This window comes from Lates calcarifer, linkage group LG12 (assembly GCF_001640805.2).
Source record: "Lates calcarifer isolate ASB-BC8 linkage group LG12, TLL_Latcal_v3, whole genome shotgun sequence".
NCBI classification, from domain to species: domain Eukaryota; kingdom Metazoa; phylum Chordata; class Actinopteri; family Centropomidae; genus Lates; species Lates calcarifer.
This window is the reverse complement of record NC_066844.1, coordinates 17,826,493-17,846,127: the sequence shown is the minus strand read 5'-3', so window position 1 is coordinate 17,846,127 and position 19,635 is coordinate 17,826,493. Positions and strand designations below refer to the sequence as shown.

The window sequence follows — 19,635 nt, the reverse complement described above, 5'->3', positions numbered from 1 at the left end:
AGAACATATTTTCTCAGGCTGCCACAGCAATAATTGGTTATGTGTGCAAGGTGAGTGTGGGAATAAAGGACAAATTAAAAATTGATGTTTGCTAATTGACACTGCTAAAACTCCAAACTGACAGTAAACCATAAGGTCTGGAGTGAATTGCCTGCTAGATTGCTGCCTAGACACAGAAGTGTCTGCCAGACTTCAGCCCTCCCAGACTTTTCACCATTACTCTGCATTATCATCCATAAAGGCTAGTACTTAAAACCCCATTAGAGTAAGAGAAGGGCAAGGCTTTCATCGCTGAGTAGTAGCACTCTGCTAAGATCAGAATGGACATCTCTAATTCATCTGACAACTCACCCAGAAGCACATCCATCATCCCATGTACTCAGCGATCAATGGGAATCAATGTGGTGAATGAGCCGTGATATGAAAAGCAATGTGGGAATTACATATAGGATGGTAATGTAGAACTTTCAGGCCTGTGGCATGATAGTTCTGTATAGCAGGTGAAAAAAGTATAAAAGTTGAGTAATGCATTCAAAAATCATCTGCTTTATTATTTTTTCAGTTACATTATTTGATGGTACATGGTATTTACAATAATTCAGACTGACAGAAAAAAGTGCTTTTGTCATTATTGCAACATTTCAGTAATCTTCTTCAAGCACAACACTTAAACATTTAAAAGTACCTTCATGACAACAAAATTGGTCCCAGTAGACAGGTAGTGATATTACTCCAAAGGCACCAACAACTATAAAAATAGAAACGATTTTTACAGGACATACATGCACATGGTTTTATTAATATTTCAGCTGAGATGAGACTCTTTCTCTACTTTCTTCTTTGGTTTTGATTTCACCACTGGAGTTACAATAGTTGGAGTCAGTGAAGGATTCAAGGCCGGATCTAATGCTGGGTTCAGGGCCAGCAGGTCCAATATCGTGGCTCTTTGATTACCTGTTGAAAAACAACATCACAAAAGTCAGGGAAACAGAGGGGTGGCATACACCATACATATTTTTATACTTTTGGGTATGGCTGCTCACCGGTGTTGTCCTCTTCACCACTGGGTTCTGGTTCTGGACTGTGGAGAGAAATCCGGGCCAAGTCTGCCAGCTCGGTTATGAAGCTTTCTTCTGCCTCCTGATGGACACAGAAACACAGTGCTTACAGAAAATAAGTGTGCAGGATTGTAAATATATTCATAAACCTATCACCAAGTGGAGAAATACAACAGATTTGGAACATACTAACCAGTAGCTGTTTTTTGATCATTTCCAAAGTTTGATCTCGGGCCACTTTCTTCCCCCTCAGTTCCTCATATATCATCTCCTGCTCCAGATCACAGAGCTCCAGCACCCTCCTTTTGTGAAGTTCAACCCTAATACACACAAGAACAAAGAAAAACTCCAAATTATGCTCATTTAATGTAAAAGTAACTGGACAATATGCAAAAAGAAAAAAAAATATTTGCACTGCCAGGGTTGTTATACCTCTGTTGAAACTCAGCAGAGGTGGGTTTTTTGCCCCAGTTCACCAGCTCCCGCTGCAAGGCTCTGTTCAGGTGACTGCTGCTCTCCTGCTTCTCATTCACGTCTGAAGGAAATGTTTACAACAGTAAAGTTAACACATGGTATTATTTGTAACTTGTCCACTTAAATCACACTGCCATTACAGGTCACAAAATAACAAGGTGGCAACCAAAGAGATGATAACTACTGCTGGTTTATTAATTTGGTAAATCGACATTGAAATCGATCGAAATCAAAATCTATGGTCACCAAAAAAAGTCTAAAATCAAAGGTTTACACAAAGAACATGTACATGTGCTGTGATTGTGATCTCACCCTGGTTTCTGTTTGACTGATCCTGCTGTAGTTTTTTGGTAATGTCCTGCAAGTGGGAATAGTAATTTTGGACCAGTGCAGTGAGAGAATCTTTGGTCACATACACGCTCTCAGATGCAGCCTCTATCAGGTGGTGCTGACGAGGGAAAACAAATTATTTGCAATTTACTTGTCAAACTAATCTAAGAAACACACAACAGGAATTTGATTTATGAAAGATTCATCATAATACTTGCAAATCATTAACTTTAACCCAAACTCTACCTTCAAGTTATCGTCCAGTTTGGTAGAGGTCTGCGACTCCACAGACGGGGTCTCCATCATCTGTTGGATGGCTTGGCTGAGGGCATTGCCGAGCACCAGCTGCGCATGGCTCTGAAGCAGCTCCATCCCTGTTTCCAGTTCGGAAAGGAACTCCTGCTGGAAGCTGTGGCCCACCAGCTGACTCTCTGGACCCAGATGCCTCTCTGCTAGGCTGGCACTGCTATTCTGCGATTGGTAAGAGACAAGAGCATTTGACCAAGTTCTTTCAATCAGTTATTCAAATTATCACTAAACTGAAAGACTCTGTAATTAATTCTCAGACTCAGTGCTCGATCAAAAGACTGTATTTACATTTGTTCATTTTTCCCCACCTTGAGAGCTGAACTGACGCAGGGCTGGCTTTTACTGGGATCCTCCATAAGCACAGCTCGGAAATCGGTCTGAGAGAGCACCTTCAGCTTGGACAGCCTCATCTCCTTCAGCATGTGCAGGCAGACGTGTCTGACCACAAAGCTCCTCTGCACCGCCACCAACAGGTGCTCGTGTTTCTTCTCTATCAGCATCCTTACTGGGCTGAGGACAGGATCATATTGCATTATTTTACAGCACCTCATAAAAATGGATTTGGATGGAAGTGGATATGCCCACTTACTGTAGCTGTATTGGAGATCTGTTGTCTGTGAAAATTTAGCTATATTTTCACAGCCTGAATATGCAGGTCCTCCCTTCTCACCTGTTGAGTGTGTAGCTCTGTCTGGCCACCATGGTTTGGAGGATCTTCATCTGTTGCTCACTCAGATGTTTGAGACAGGCCTGCACCAGAGCCATCTCCTCACTCCACACCTTCAGACAAAGAGGCTCAGTTAGAAACAATGAATAGGAATTTAATTGTGAAAAACATTCCATGGACACAGACTGGTGTCTACCTGTCCATCTTTATCCAGCTGAGCCCTCATGTCCTCCAACTGCAGCTTGATAGTGCACTCCGCCTGCTGCAGCTGTGCAGCCAGCTTCTGCTCCAGATCCAACCACAGCTTCTCACAGCGCTCAGCCGAGAGCTTTGACTGGGCGGGGACAGAGGCGAGAAAGACATCCTTGGCTAGCTCCCCAAGCTTTTTTGACCAGGAGGTACGGAGTTTCTGAAGATACAGAATTTTATGTAAGAATAGCAGCTATCCCCACAACACGAGCACATTACGAAATATGCAATTCAATCTTTTACCCTCCAAAGATCACAGAGCGCTTCAGCCGCCCTGTTCTCCTGCTGTAGCTCCAAATCAGCAATCTGCTGCCGGTGTTTCACCAGCAGCTCCTGGTACACCTGAGGTTACACTTCTGTATTAGATACCAGTGGATTTACATGGGCCTTATGTTTTTTTTTTATCATGTCCATCTTTTTTCTGCATTTATAATCAGTAATAGTAAAACTAAGAGTAGAGACTCAAGAACCAACTAAGATAATTATAAACCAGGAAGGTCTCATGACTGTGCTACGCCTCAAAATTAATTAACCACAAGAATCTACAGCCAGTTGCTTGGCCTATTTATTATGTAGCAGTAATTCCTGATCTACATATTGATGTAAAGGGAGGCAAAATGCTCTGACCTTGGTGAGCTGCTGTAGGTCACTGTGAGTCTGTCTCAGTTCCAGGCACGGGTCTTTTCCTTGGCCTGGCTCCTCTGAAGCTTCCTCCGCTTGGACTCTATTTTGCTGCACTTTTCATTCACCAGCTCCTTTGTTTTCTGTGTGCACTCTGGAGCATTAAAGTTGAACTGAGTATGTGATAAATATGGATTGTCCTTGTAATAAATGAGTTGAATGAGTCACAACTTGTTCATAATCACTGCTACGCCAACCCTTTAAGTAAAATAAACCAAGAAAGGCAAAGTACATTGCCTGTAGCAGCACAGCATTCCTTTTAACAGTGATACAGCAGTAAGAGTCTTTGTAACGTCTTATGCTGAAAGATGTTGCATGAGAGTCTGGGATGCAGTAATAGGCGTAATATTCAGTGCTGTCCTGAAAGAACCTGACCTTATTTAAGAAGCTAAAGAGGATTCCCAGAAAATGGCCTATTTTGAGAGAGTACGTCATTTAAGTTTGAAAAGTAGGCTAGAAATTGTCCACTGCTATCTGCCACCAGAAACTAGTCGAGTATAATCTAACACACTTCCACACTGCGGTCAGTCTTTGGATAACTGTGTTACTATACTATTTGTTTTTCTTTTTTCACTTTTGCAATCAGCTTCCTTAACCCATAAAATGCAGATTGCCTTTTGTCTTTTTTGACCTGATAGCACCTTGTGTCAAACCATTTTCATTTTATGTGTCTTACCCTCAGTGCACTGTTGGAGACCTTCAGTCAGAGTGGCCTGAACTTCTGAAAGTATCTTTTCCATGTGGCTAAAGGTCAAGATGTCATCACTCGTCAGCTGCTCCAGTGCTGTGGCTATCAAGCCCTGCCTAAGAGACACTTCCCGCTTTAACAAGGCAGGCTGGGACTGAAGAAGCCCTGTCAGCTCCTCCCACCACAGCAGCTTCTGTTGTATCCTCTAAAAGAATGAGATATATTCAGCCTTTCCTGTAGCCCATACAGTTACTTAAATGATGACACACGGGATGTTAAATATATGGTTTGCCAAACAACAGTTTGTATTGCTTACTGTTAGGTCTGCTTCTTGTGTGTTCACCAGGTGATTCTCTACTAACAAAAGAGTCTGGATGAGAGACTGAATCACATCCTGGGCTTCATCCGGAGAGAAAATGCTGGTCTTCTTCAGGAGATGTTGACACAAGTCCTCCACCTGCTTGCTGAAACCTTTGGACTGTGAGGAGACATTCATTTTCCCACTTGAACTCTCAAAAGAAACAAAGGTCTAATTGACTTTGGATACTACTAGCATTTGTATAACTGTTGAACAATTTTTTTTTTTTTTTAATTGATTTTGCTCTTCACTTTTACCATTTGAAGGCCACGTTCAAGGAGATCTTTCTGAGCTCTCTCAATCTCCTCCAGTGTACAGGGAGTATCATTGTTCTTCTCACTGGCAGTCTGGCCTGATGGCAACTGTTTCTTAAGCTCATTTAGTTCCTAAAATGAAACATATACTTTTTTATGGATTAAAGTCCAAATGTCAGTGTTTTAATGCACAGTGTCAAGAACTGCACAAAGAATGCATTATGCATGCAAGTATAACAAAAATACCAATTCATTTCACAACAAAGAACATATGGTAATCACAAAAGCCATTTGTCAGTAACAACCATCTGGCTCTACCTTTTCCTGCATTTGAAGAGTATTCTTGCAGAAGTCAGCATCATTTTTGTCTTTTGGAAACCGGCCGCTGAATATTATTTTTACCATTTGAAGGAAAATCTATAGCAGCAATAAGAGGAAAAAAGAAAAACAGAATTTCATATACTTCATATGTACATATATGTATACATATATGATTAGCATGTAATAACACAAATGACAAATACTCACCAGATATTTTTCTTCTTGAAGCTGAGAGCAATGCTGTTGTATATCCTGCAGGGCCAAACAGTAAAGGCTGATCCTACCTTCAAAACTGCAGAGATAAGAAGAATATTTTATAGTTTTGGCAAACTCTGGTTTGTGCATACTGGCTGTAATGCTAACATACATGGTTATGGTTTAATGATTAGAGACCACAGACTCCTACCCTGTTTGTATCAGTGTGTGAGGGTAGTGAGAGACCCTGGTAAAGCTCTGGTTCTGCAGGCTCTTGGGGACCAGCGAGGAGGAGATAAAGTGACTGCTGTCATCGTTGTCCTGCTCTTGGCTAAGAGACTCTCCGTCTGTGGAGGAGGATGACTCCTCATGAGGCATTGCCGGCAACTTGGAGTGTTCATGTAGCGACGGGTTGGACGCTCCATCTGCTAAAGGCTGACAGATACAGTGAAAGGTTGCAGGAAAGCATTTTTAGACACAATCTTACTAGTAGGTGCAGATAATTGCATATGCAGAGTTTATAACTAGCTGAACACACTTGTGTTTATTTGCATGCAGTTTGTGGCACCTGACTGAAGCCCATTTATTGCAACATGCTAGTTTGTAAAGTGTAGTCACATTTAACTGCATATTCAATTATGTATGCATGGACTTACTCTGTATTTTTGGTTGATGGGATAAACCACCTTTGCTCTGGATGCAAATGCAGCCACATCACTGTTCATGGGTGGCTGCTTCTTCTCCTGGTCAATGAGTAAACAGATTTAAATAGTTAGTTGGAGGTTAATTAGTAAACATTAAAAAATGTGTAACCATAAATGAAGAATGGATAACTGTAACTACTGTCATTTCCAGCACTTTAGCGTCACTGCATTTACCAGTGTAGACCTAATGTAACTATCCCATCCACCTGGGTAAAGCTACAGTATAAAGTATAATAGAAGGAGTAATACTTTTTCATTAGTTGTACCACTTGCAGCCTCCTTTCTGCTGTTGCTGACACAGTCACTTTCGGTTGTTCTCTAACTCTCCTTCATCAGGTTCAAGCAGCCTCCTTGCATTATAGCCCTGATGGGATGATACAAGAGAATGCGAATTCAAAGATGGAAGTATAATTTATTCTTGTTGAAGGATCGATTCAGATACTTGTGTGGATGGAGGGGAAGAGGAGAGTTGAGTTGTATTTGCTTACTTGTCTCGTCAACAGCAGAGGCTTCAGGCAGTAGACATATAAAAATGCAGCAGCTATCATTCCCGACAGCCCTCCACACACTGTGGCCACCGTTAACAGTTCTGTGTATATGTACGACGACTCGGCGAAAAAAACCATAACGTCCACGCCACATTCCGCTATCAGCTCCTGCTCTGCCATTTCCCAGCGAGTTCATCAAACTGTAGGAAAACTTGGTGTGTTAGTACTTTGCAGGATAGGCCTATGGATGCCTTACAACAACATGCGACATCAAAGTAACGTTAACGATAGCCAAAACTCATCTCCCCGAGGAAAGTAACTTAGCTCCTTGCTGTTCCTGGCTTAAGTTTTTATCCTGCACATTTAAAACGTTTTTTTTCTCTAGTTGGGCTTACGTTTTGAAACATTATCAAATTACGATTTGCAAAAACACAATCCAGTGAAAGACTTTCGCCAAAGCGAAAAACTCTGTATACTTTAGCCAATGGGTGGACAGAGATTTAAGAGGAGGACCAAGCTGCGTCAAGACAGTAGGGCTCGCCTGCATTAGATCGGAAGACAGATTGAATGGCTTTCAAAATTAAAGCACAATAATTATCCGTGGTAAAAAATGGGGAAAGTTCCTTCCATAAACACATCGATGCATATAGAGACATCAAATATGACCGAAACGCGGTGTCTTAGCACCGGCATAGTTATTTGAAATGTATCCACCATTCTAAAAAACCCACGGGTTCGCCTCTCTTCTTTTAATTTGAAAGCCGAGACCGGAAACAACGATGTGTACTTTGCTGAATTTAACACTCCCTGCGGACGTGCCCGTTTTTCCAAAGTTTTGGAAATGTTTCCGAGCAGAAGTAGCAACGGTGATTATGGATCTAATGTTCGTGTATAAATTTGTGAAATGGCGTCTGTAGTCTCTCCTGAAATATAAAGATACGAGTAATATGATGTTGTTCGACAAAGACGCTGTTACAGTAAATCTTTCTCGAGAAAAAGTTGTAGAAATGTTGCCATCGCTGTGGATTTTAACAACATCCAGACACAATGTAGCCAGTTAGCTAGCGGCTCTCCTCGGTGAGAGCGGAACACCAACTTACGAATGCTTCAGGTACACTTAATCGCTGCGAGGGTCACTATATTGTCGTTTATGTTTTGTATCCAAGTGTCATGTTTGTTCCCACCACTTGTACATTCCCGCTGGTGTTACCGTATAACCTGGCGTGAGGCGCAGCGTGCCGGTGTGTTGGAGCACGGTGCTGGACTTCAGCCGTGGTATAACGATACATTTCAGGATACATCATGGCACACAACAGTACCACCACCCCATTTCTCGGAGAAACAGGAGGTGAGTATCCCAGTGGAACAAATTGCTAGTACTCGAACTTTTCCACTTCAAGAGCCAGAGCTGGTGTAACTTTAGCCCTTTTAATGAAAGTGTAGTCTCTCCAGTAGATATGTTCCTGCAGCTACGCACCCCATTTCCCAGTTCTGATGTGAAACCTCATACTCACAGTGAGATTATTTATGATGTTGGATACATATTTTAGGAATCAATACATGTTTATATGAGGTTGTATTCTGTATCCAGGCCTATGACAGTCCTTTTTTAGGCTTTGAGAAGTACCATTGTAAATGCATGTCTGTCATTGCATAAAGGTATTTAAGTTTTGTTTTTTTTTTTTAAACTATAGAATTAATACTGACTGTCTCCTTTTCTATTGTCAGGGCTTCTCCACCATACATGTAATGCAGCATGACCCTGGTGGGAAAACAGCAGAGTTGACACTGCTTAGGAGACATGGTTTGTTCTTTTCTCTTAATTTAAAACATCGACTATACAGTGAATACAATTCTTTTTATAAAGAGGAGTTTAATAATTTTACATCTAACTTTTTGATGGCTGAATACTTTCTGCCTGTACACCTCTGATAATTCTGTATTCTTACAGATGATCTCAAGATAAAAATCACTATTTATTGCCAGTTTCAGGCTCATTTATTGTACTTTACTCAGACAGTTCAAACATACTATTACACCTGACAGGTACAATGGAATTCAAAGGGCCCATGGTGTTTTCTGCAGAGAGCCCTCTCTCTTCTTCAGCTCCTGCTGGTCCATGGGGACACTCCTTGTACTCATCATTTACCCACGTGTCAAACATCTTGCACCCCCGGCTCCGCAGAAGCACACTCACCAGGTACAACCCAGGCCACAGTCTGCCTCAGGTGGGTTTCTACATGATGTCCAATCTTTCTTAAAACTGAAATTTTAAGAATGATTATTTAAAGAATAATTAATTATACAGTGCTTTGAATGTTTCTGCAGGTTCAGAATGTAGCACCTCCACCTGCATTTGGGGTTAAATTTCTCAAGTGTGCACAGGTACATGAGCATATTGTTTGAATAAAGCCCATTTTATCTATGTGCATTTATTTCCAACACATTTTTGCCACATCTGCAATTAACCATCCAATGATTCATTCTTCCCTTCCTCAATCACATGGTCCTCAGGTCAAACTCGACACTGACCCCCCTCAGCTGACATTCTTCCTGCTGATTCACAACATGGGCCCAGTTGGCGGTACCAACCTGTCTCAGGTGGCTATCCGGGACTCACTTTCTGGAATAGTCCCCCTAAAAACTGAAGGCAGGGTGGTGGAAAGAGGCTACCAGACATTTGCCATTCGATTCACTGTCTGGTATGTCTGGGAATCTGAATGTTGCAAATGATTATTTTTAACCTAGACATGTCTGGGTCATGTTTTTCAACTTGCTGTACCCTAAAAAATAGCCTACTACTGTGTTTCAGCTGGCTCTCAGATTGTCGTCAATTATACTGCTCACATAAGGAGTCATAAGAGTGAAGTCCTGGACCTTCCAGCTTTTCTTACATTCTCTAATGCCTCACAGGTATCATTTGTGATCCCACTTTCCTCTTATTTTTAATTTAAAATGCAGTTTCCAAAATTTACAACTTTGTGAAACCAAAACAACATTTGTTTTTAGTTTCACAAAATTAATATTTAGCTAAATAAGATAATTTTCTGTCTTCCTGAAGTTTTGTTTTCTTGACTCCACAGAATGATGTCAGTATGTTTGGTCCATTAACAGCTAATCTAACACTGAGGGTGAATTCCACTGACAGGGTAAGTGGAGGGCACTCACAGTATACAGAATCTGTCCTGTTCCTTTACTAGAAACATACATGCAGCTATAAGCATCACATGTTTGTTATTGTAATGTTCTCAATTTGTGATTTATCTTGTTCAAAGCAATGTAATGGGAAGTCTGATGTTTCTGCTCTCCATTCTAGATCTATCCTAACCATGGTGTCCATTTTGCTGGATTTGTTGCTGGGTTCTTTGTCACTTTGGTGCTGCTGTCGCTTGGGTTTCTGGCCATGAACCTAATAGGCGTCAGAACCAGGCTGAACCTTCTTCAGCAAAGGGTATCACAAACTAAAAAAAAGATGAGCTTTTGTTATCAGACATCATACATTTGTTCATTACCCATAGTACGTGCTCCTGTTTGTTATTGTTATCAAGGTGGTTTCATGTAAAGATAATGTGAGAACTGCTCTTTCAAATTAATGTCAAACTATTTTGCAAGTCGTTATACTGTACATATATTTTCATGACTCAGAGAAAAAGAGGGGATTCAGACCCAGAGTATGCAGACTGCAACTTGAGTGAGACAGTTAAAGATGAAGCAGCATTTGAAGACAAGATGGTGGATATAATGGTGCTGGAGGATCCCCAGAACATGTACCAGGCTCTTGAGAAGTGAGTAGACCAGTCAAGAGGGAAATTAATTCTTTTCTATGAAGTCTGGTATGCTTTAATAGAGCAAAATCACCACCAAAAGCTGATTTGGAAGAAATTAGCGAATGTGTAAATGTATTAATGTGTATTCTGAACCAATATAGAAATTATACAAGTTTACTCTGCATTTTATCCCTATAAGCCTTGAAATGTCTACACTGCTGCGTGCCACCAACAACCTGGAGGCCACACGGATTCAGATCTACAAGGACGTGATTTCCTCCCTGCTGAGCAGCCTGAGGTCCCGGGGCCAAGCCAGCGCCCAGGCCCAACAGAGGCTTCTCAGTGTGCTCCATGGGCAGCTGCTGGGCATGGAGGGGCGGCTGAAGGAAGAGCGAGGGGCCCGCATGGCTGCCCTGGCTGGCCAGTGTAACATGGAGACTCGGGAGGAAATGGAGGCAGAGCACCGCAGGGAAGCAGCTGAGAAGGCCCAGGCCGAACTGCTAGTGTCAACATGCAGACCAACAGGTGACAGTCATGAGGGAATTGTTAAACATTTGCATTGTTTACTTTTGTATCATCTCACTTATTGCATTCAGTACGTGCTATCACTAAACTGTAAACCCTTTGTGATGTTGCTAGGAGCTCCTCCAGTGCAGTGTCCTCCTGGAGAAGCTGCACAAACTGAGCCAGAGTCAGCTCCAGCGCATCCTGTTGGTCCGACATGAAGAAGCCTCAGCGAAGGTCCAGAGGCAGATCATCGAGTGGCGCCGGGTGGAGCTGCACAAGATCTTCTCAGAGGAGCTGGAGGAGGCCACCAGGATGGGCGAGCTGGAGAAGAGCACAGCTAAGAGTCTTCAGCACAATTATTTTACCTGTCAGGTGAACAACCAATGTTGATTTTCAGACTGTTGACACATGGAACTGTAACCATTTGAATATCATTCTCTGCTGATGCATTTGGCAAATATACTTTTTTACTGAATGATGTGATAATGTGTACTTCCTTGTCCAGGATCAGCTAGAAGAGGTTCTGGATGTGGTCCTTGCTAATCAGCGCTATGTTCTGGCTGAGCGCCATGCACAGAGGAAGTTCCTGGTGCACAGCCTCCACAGCCTGAACAGCCTGATTTCTGACACCTTCTCCAGTGCCTCCAGCAACTTGGACAGCTGGTTCACTCACATCAGGAGGTTAGTGTGAGATAATCTACACTCACACAATATGACACATGAAACATTGTCTCCACATCTTGATAATCTCAAAATTTTACCTGAACTGATCCCATTTATGATGTGAAATATATAAAGAACCATAATGAATGTACTGTGTTTTTAAAATAAGTGTGTAAGTAATTTTACCAACTTCAGCTCAAAGTAAAACTGTCAAAATATGTGTCCAGAGTTGCATTATAAAATATTTTATTATTTTTTAATTATTATATAATTATTCTAATATAATTTTGCAAAGAAAAGGATGACTTTTCTGCCATATTATGTAAAATTTCTTTATTACGTCTCAGTTTTGTTAACAAATACATTTCAGTGGTAGCTGTAAACATAAACATAAGCAAGCTACTCTATAAGAGCCATATTTAACCTGGCATGCTGTCGTCTTCTCCACCAGAGGGAGCACAGTGCCTGCAGAGCAGATAGACCAGCTGCAGGAGAAGGCCCAGAAAGAGCTGGTGATGGTCAGGCAGAGACTGGATGAGGCACTGAGCCAGGAGAGGAGAGCCATGCGCTGCGGCTTGATAAAGAAGAGGAGGGAGCTCATCTCTGAAATGGTGAAGAGATCATGCATAGTTAGGATCCTATTCCAAACACCTGCATATATGAAGCACATCCATTTTAGACTGTTACTACAAAATCTGTTGCTCATTTAAGTCCTTAAGTAATATACCATAGTTGTTCAATCCTCTTCCTTCCTTTGCCAGCTGAGAGTCCACAAACAGAGACAGAGGGACCTGTCAGGCCTGTCCAAGGGTCTGGAGGGAAAGATAGAGGTAGCCCAGAACCTGCACTGTTGGCAGAACTTACTGACGGCTCACAGCTTGGAGCTAGCTGAGCTCATCAACAACCTAGATGAGGAGGCTACTGCTGACATCCGCAAGGTGCGACTTTAGCTGTACACATGACACATTTGTGACCTAATCATTTATAAGCCTAAACACAAATATAGCATCAAGCTTGACTGACTTTGATTACTGTCTTAATCATCTACCTGTTCTTCAGGTGACTATGCGTGTGATCCAAGGTGCCATAGTGGAGGTCAAAGCCATCCAGCCTTCTGCAACCCAGGCCCTGCTATCACCCTTGCCTCCGGGGACACAGCGCTCCCTGCTGCAGGTGGAACCAGAGCAAGGAGCAGGCCAGGCCCAGGGACAAGGAGCAAGTGCTGTCCTGCAGGGCCAGGAGAGGCTGCACCAGGAGGGCAAGGCAGCCTTACGCACTCTGAGCTGCACCAGGGAGGCTCTGCAGGAAGCCATGGAGAGAGAGCTGCAGGATCAGAGGGAGATCAGGGCGCACAGCAGGGCTTTCTTCAGGTCAGTGATACTGTATAATGGCGTTAGTCATCTCATTTCAGGGGGTTTAAACAACACAGGTTATTCCACATTACTATGTCATGAAAGTGCTCCAACACAGCCACATAAAGCATCAGTGTGTCATTCTTCTTTTTTTCCCTTTCTGTTTCAGGTGTTTGTGTTTGTCCCAGCTGACTCTGTCTGAAGATGACAGGCTGAGGATGAAACTGGAGTTCCAGAAGTGTCTGTCTGTTGATGGACCGCGGCCTGGTGCTGCCCCATGCTGTCTCCAGAACCAAACTCCACACTTCTCTGGCAGCTTGGAAAAAGGACAGCGAAAAACAGATGGTGAACACATAATCATACAATGCTGTATTCAGATTTTAAGCTCTCAAAGCCCCAATATGTAGAATTAGATTTTTTCTGACTGTGGTGACAGCTATTAGTATTTTAAAGTCTCTCTGGTCCACACTTCTTTTTCTACTATTCATGTTACTTGTTACAGAATTTTAAGTTCTGGATGGGAGACATTTATCAAAGCACACATCATTTGATCATTGCACTTAATATAGTGGTAGGAAATAACTCCAGACATTTGTGCATGCTTGTTTTTAATGAGGCATTAGAGCCTTTTTTCATTAGAATCACTTGAAAACATTTCTGTTTTTTTTCCTGTGAATCTCTTATGTAGCTCTCATATAAATGTTTCTCTTGGGAAGTAGTCTTCATCCCCGCTTCTTTTACTTTGTTTAATGAAGTAAATGCATTTTTGTTTTAAATGTCCTCATGATACAGTTCTGATGGTAATCCAAAGAGAGCAACCCATGTGAATTTAACCACAGCAGGAGATAATGGTGCATTTAATGTTTTCTCATATGAATAAGTAATGGAGAATGGCAAGCGCCAGTGAAAACCACACTGCGATCAGCTTCAATTGTGTGGCTGCTGGATGAGTGCATATTGTTATTCAGAAATAATAAAGGGCTCCACAGAGAGGTTTCATTTCTAATCACATCATAGCAGTGTGGTCAGAGTCATTTCCCAACCACCTTATGGATATTGTGGGGTTTTTTGCAGACGAATATTCAGTCCAAGGGGAAAACCAGCAAGGCCAGACAGAAAACAGACACATCCGACCTGTTGCTTTTCCAGCAAAGGCTCGAGGACAGGATCCAGCTGTTTGAGAAGGAGAAGGAAATGGAGAGCAGTGTCATGAACAAGGTGAGAGAGAGGACAGAAGAGCTGTCTTGTCACTTCAATTACATCAACTATAACTCACTTTTAAGTGCAGCAGGTGCTGTAATTTGACAATGCTCATCCGTTCTAATGTCGGCAGGTGTTAGAGGAGATGCAGAGGGAGAGAGAGGATGATCTGCGCTCTCAGGCGGACAGCCTGGCGATTCAAATGGCTACCATCCACTACCTGAAGGCTGAGCGGAGGACCAAAGTCTTGGAGACCTCCAGAGCCATGTTCACCCTGCACAGCCTGCTCATCCAGCAGCTCAGGGAGAGAAAGAGCCTGGACAGACAAGACATGGCACAGAGTATACAGAGCCACTGCTTGGTAGGCAAAGCTTTAGTTACAGTTTAAAGAGCTATATGTAAGTTTCTTCTATCGCTACATAGCCAATGTTAGCTTTAACAACTGTTTGCTTATTAAGAGCTTCTGTCATTGTTGCATTTACTAAGATTGTATTTACAAGAGTCACTACTACTACACCCTCTCATGTTGGTCTGAGTGCAGACTGGACGCTATAGTGACTCACTATTGTAAAGTGGTAATACGAGAAAGAATGGGCCGGAGCTAGCAGGTTAGCATGCTACCTTCAGAAGAAGAAGGTAACAGTGGCTTTGCTTTCCACTGCTGGAGACAGCTCTTTGATGATGAACTTGAAGCATTTCTTCCAAACTGGTAAGTAAACAGCTGTTAATGCGGATGTTGGCTATGTAGCGATAGCAAAAAACTTACATATAGCACCTTTCACCCCTGTGTCGTACCATTGCATGGTTGGAGGGATGCTCATGGGCTTTGAGGCATATGTTAAGATTCAAACCAATGTGTGATTCTCCAAAAAGTTTAATTTCTGTCTTCCTTTAATTTCTATCTTTCTTGTTTCCTGTGAGACATTTACTTTCTCACTAAACTTTGTGGACTTTTGTTAGTGATAACCTGACCCTCACTACAGGGCCTAGAGGAAGCAGAGCAACAGCTTCAGAGGGAGAGGACAGAGTTAGACAGCCAGGAGATGTCTCAGGCCACAGTGGAATCAAATTCAACGTGCAGACAAGACTCTGATGAGAGGAAGGATGACAATGAGGAGCAGAGTGTGTTTCGGCTGCAGCAGGATTGCAGGATGACAGTCATCCTCCAGGAGGCACTCTATAAGTGTGATCAAGTCATCACACTGTTGGCCGAGAGGTGAGCTGTTATGTCAAGGTTATTTCAGAAGTAATGAGGAATTTTGTGAGTTGACACAGGCCATTACATTTTACAGCATTGAAACTCTCTGGTGTTTTCAGGTTACAAGAAATGACTGCCAAGAACCAAGCCATGGAAGATTTAAAAGAACAAATGGAGCTCAAGAGACTTTACACAAACTGCGACCAGGTTGGAGTTTATTCAGAAGTGTTTTTCCAGTAATATCTTGAAAACATATTATATATTAATAGCAACGGAAAAATACAGGGACATCCTCACCTCTGTGTGCATGCCAGTGGAAATAGAGAAAATCTGTACTGTACTGTGGCTCAGTGCCCTGCTCTTCATTTCAGGATCTGGAGTTTGCATCTCGCCTGGTGAAGCAGAGTCAGGTGTCTGCCGAGGTTCTCCTGGAGGCCCTGCGTCTCCTCCTCCCCACCCTGCCTGAAAGCGAACTTCTTTCCATCACCGACGCCCTCTGCCCCAAACAGCACCCTGTTTCATCGCCAGCTGAGCAGGAACACACGGGGTAAGAACCAGGTCCAGGATTTACACTCTGGCAAATGCTCTTGTTAAAGTCAAATTTACATAGTGTAGAGTCATGGTAAGGAAATGTGTTCGACTCAGAGATATTAGCGCTAAATATATATTTGATTTTTAATGTTTTTTTTTTTCTGTGTTAGTCTTTCTTGGTTAAGAGACAAAAGAGAATATCTGCACAGAAATAGCTTCATTTTGAACAGTGTGCTGGTCTAGTATCAAAATATTCCTTCAACTGAAAACGGGGAGGATGGGACATAGTTTGTTTGTTATTGTTAAGTCAACATCACTATACAAAATCTGTTTGGCTCTACCAACTAGCAAAACAAGTCTTAAGCTTGGTTACCAAATAATGTGCATAAGCCACCAAAAGCTTTTGTTATGCAATAGTTCTCCTGGTCATGTTTTTTTAATTGAAAAAAAAAAAAGAATAGAACAACTTGAACATAGTGAAAACCTTTTTCCCCAGAGTGCGTAGCCAGAGTCTCAGAAAATTCAAGTTCTGTGGTTTAAGAAAGTAGTTTTCTAAGTGAAGTCACTGATTAAATAAGAGCAGCATTTCCACAGCAGCTGGCTGAAACACAGCCATCTCCGAGCATTGTCTTCAATTTAAATAACAAATGCTGTCTGAACACAGTTCCACAAGAGGCATTTTTCCCTGAGCAAAGATGGGGAGGGGTGGGGGGGTAAATGATTTTACTCATCATTTAATTTCCCTCTTTTCCTGATACACTGGAACACTCATGTCTGGCCCCTGCTGAGTTTGGATTTAGTTTACTGATGAATAATGTCTCATGCATGAGGTCTCTTTGGATCTGAGCTGTCTGGCCAACGGACAAGGGAATGAAAATGCGTAGTTTATGCAAGACATATGTTTTTCTTTTTCAGTGCTATTGTTTCTACCTCTGTTTGTTTACAGAACAGCATTTACTCTATCTTTAAGACACTAATTTAAAAATGCATAGCTTATATTTAAATAGAGAAAAGAGAGTGAAAGTGTGTTGGATCTGACCAGTCAAGGCTAATTGACTGAACTGTTGATACTACAGAGATCACTTTATCTATAGCCATGCAGTCATCTGACTAAAGACAGAAATGTCAGAGACAAGTGGCACATCAATGCAGCCACTCACACATTATGTGAATGACTGTATTGAATGAGAAAATACATAGTCACAGAAAGCTGACACGTAACTCTTACCTGCTCTGAACAGGCTGCCTTGTTAAAATGGTATATGTATGTTTTGATTTAGTTGCTGAATGCATGCAATCATTTCTGCCTTTCTGTAGACAAATATCAACCTTGTTCTTGGTAGTGTCCTTTGCTGATTTGGACACATACGTCAACATATCAAGTTTGAATTGCCGCAAAAAACATCCAGCTTCAAATTGCCTACCATTTCTTTCATCCTCTTCTGTCCTTTGCTTTTCCTCCTGCTCCATACTGTTCATGGCATCCTTCCTCAGTTTGTCCTAGTATGTTACCTCCCACGTTTTATCATTCACTGTACGTTGTTTAAAATGTGCGCGTAAGTGTGCTTAGTGTATGTTGCATTTCATCTATGTGTAGCTAATCAGCAGCTCCTGCAATTCACATTTTACCAGCTGCGGCCGACCAAAATCTGCTTTCACCTTTTGCTTTTGTGCACATTGTAATCGGTAGAGTGGTACTGTGTCTTACAGGTTTTAGAAAGTACAAGAATATTACATGATGCATATGATTTACTGTTGCTCTCCACTGTCTGTGGCACATGATTTATAAGTGACTCAACGTTTTACAGTTTGTAGTCTTTTATCCCTCTAAAAAATAACCTTGCGTGAAATCTGCAGTTCTTGGTATTTTGAATTCATTTGACAGCTTTAACGTGCAGTACTTCTTCTTCACTAATGATCAGCATATTTGAATGTCATTGATTGTGATGAAAAAGGCCACAAATCTCTCCCTTTACAGTGATGAAAAGGTATTACAGTGTATCAGATAGCTAGGGGGATCACTGACCAGTTTTTAATCAAAGCTCGCATTGTGTGGCGGAGATTGGATTGCAATTACCAGCCTCATAAAATGCTGACGACTTTCTGACCAGGTGTGCTGCGGGGTCTAATCGGCTTCTCCCTGTCAAACTGAGGGAAGACGTGGTGCATAAAAATATGCCAAATATGCCGAGCTGCACTGTGGAAAGAGAGAGGTGAGTTCAACACGTTTCTGTCTTTTGCTCCCAGCTGCCATATAAAGACTTGGTGTTGAGACTAATTTGTAGTTCAGCAGTCATCAACATTATAGACAGATCCTTTTATTGAAGTGAAATACGCCTTTCATCAGAGGAGTTACTGTACATGGCTAGGCTGCAGTGACCACATGCATGAGGTAAGCACTTTAACACTCCAGTCCCACTAACAACAGCCCCTTTGTCCTCCAAAAATCTCACAGAGTCCAAGAAAAGAGGCAAAGTCTGATGGAAAAACTGCTCCCCAGATCCCCTCTCATGCTTCCAAGAGATGTTGAAGCGCTCTTGGTTGAAGAGAAAGGAAAGGAGGACCGTTTTACCAAAGCTCAACTGCCTATTTATAAATCAGCCATGGCTGAAAACACAGTTAAACAGCAGCAGAGTGACGCTGCAGAAGAAAAAGTCCACAGCTCAGCAGGGGAATACATGACTTCAGCCTCTGCCAGCTCTGTGCTGGACAGCCCTGCTAATGGAGAAAGGCTGTTTGTTTTTCGGGATCCACCTGTATCATGTGACAGTGCGGCTGTCCCCAAGAGAAAAAGGAAGAGGAATTTCCTCAATCTGAAGAAAGGCTCAGTAGCCCCAACAAACCTATGATGAGATTTACAAGCATTGAGTTTTGTGTTTTATGAAGGTACTTAATGATGAAACTAAGTTACAAAATAAACTAGTAGTTTTGCTGTGTAGCAAAAAGTAGCACATTTTATGTAAAATGTATGTAGCATCTGGCTTTGTTTTTAAGTAAAGGCAGCTTACTTTAACTGTTTCCAGTAATGTTTTTCTTCTCATTACTTTAAATTGTTAATAGCCAGGATGATTTGCAAGGTCATACACAAGTGGTTGACTCACAGCTTCCACGCTCCTGTCTTAAACTGGCATCTTTTAAAAGATGGAAAAGTGGACAGAGCTACAGAGTCAGATCTTCTCAAAAGGTTACACATCACTAATCAGTTTAATGGGAACATAAACTAAAATAAACCCTTCCCATCTTTTAGTATCAAATAGTTGGCACTCTTAAACATCCATGCCAAAACTGCAGGTATTGATTCAGTGTTTTGATGGTTTGATGTGAGGATTGTCTCCCTCCATTCAAACACACACACACACACACACACACAGGTATCATAAAATGTGTCCAAACACACATTTTGTTCACATGCAGCAGTTAAAATTGATACTGTATTTCCAAACACCCTTGGCTTCCCTCGTGACTGCAAGTTCAAATTTCCCCTGAATTTTGCCTTTTATTTATTTTGACTTGAACAGTGGTTGACTCCCAATGATAATTAATAGCTGACAATAAATAAACCGGTTTTAGGAAACCACAAAACTGGCTTGGGTTTATGGGAAAAAGTTGCAGAAATGTTTGGCTGTGTTATCAGCAGGAGA

The 19,635-nt window shown here is 41.9% G+C and overlaps 2 protein-coding genes across 2 annotated transcripts; one reads left to right on the top strand and one right to left on the bottom strand.

Moving 5' to 3' along the window:
* Positions 1 to 523: 523 nt before the first annotated feature.
* Positions 524 to 7,306, bottom strand: LOC108884019 (evC complex member EVC). Its single transcript, XM_018677626.2, is given in 23 exon segments — positions 524 to 954; positions 1,044 to 1,140; positions 1,252 to 1,378; positions 1,491 to 1,593; positions 1,845 to 1,980; positions 2,109 to 2,333; positions 2,480 to 2,681; positions 2,842 to 2,951; positions 3,035 to 3,247; positions 3,331 to 3,429; positions 3,715 to 3,761; positions 3,764 to 3,862; positions 4,445 to 4,661; positions 4,773 to 4,934; positions 5,072 to 5,200; positions 5,387 to 5,485; positions 5,597 to 5,681; positions 5,796 to 6,019; positions 6,241 to 6,327; positions 6,538 to 6,597; positions 6,599 to 6,652; positions 6,777 to 6,976; positions 7,172 to 7,306. Coding segments are annotated over 22 exon segments (2,904 nt in total). The 5' UTR covers positions 6,957 to 6,976; positions 7,172 to 7,306; the 3' UTR covers positions 524 to 805.
* Positions 7,307 to 7,555: 249 nt separating this feature from the next.
* Positions 7,556 to 19,007, top strand: LOC108884018 (limbin). Its single transcript, XM_018677624.2, is given in 27 exon segments — positions 7,556 to 7,642; positions 7,943 to 8,124; positions 8,505 to 8,580; positions 8,823 to 9,004; positions 9,105 to 9,161; positions 9,291 to 9,464; positions 9,466 to 9,478; positions 9,589 to 9,689; positions 9,860 to 9,925; positions 10,093 to 10,227; positions 10,422 to 10,561; positions 10,743 to 11,046; positions 11,048 to 11,068; positions 11,183 to 11,422; positions 11,556 to 11,731; positions 12,165 to 12,324; positions 12,475 to 12,651; positions 12,773 to 13,083; positions 13,235 to 13,316; positions 13,318 to 13,410; positions 14,140 to 14,283; positions 14,399 to 14,626; positions 15,249 to 15,481; positions 15,583 to 15,670; positions 15,835 to 16,010; positions 18,106 to 18,207; positions 18,450 to 19,007. Coding segments are annotated over 27 exon segments (4,080 nt in total). The 5' UTR covers positions 7,556 to 7,617; the 3' UTR covers positions 18,844 to 19,007.
* The last annotated feature ends 628 nt before the right edge of the window (positions 19,008 to 19,635 follow it).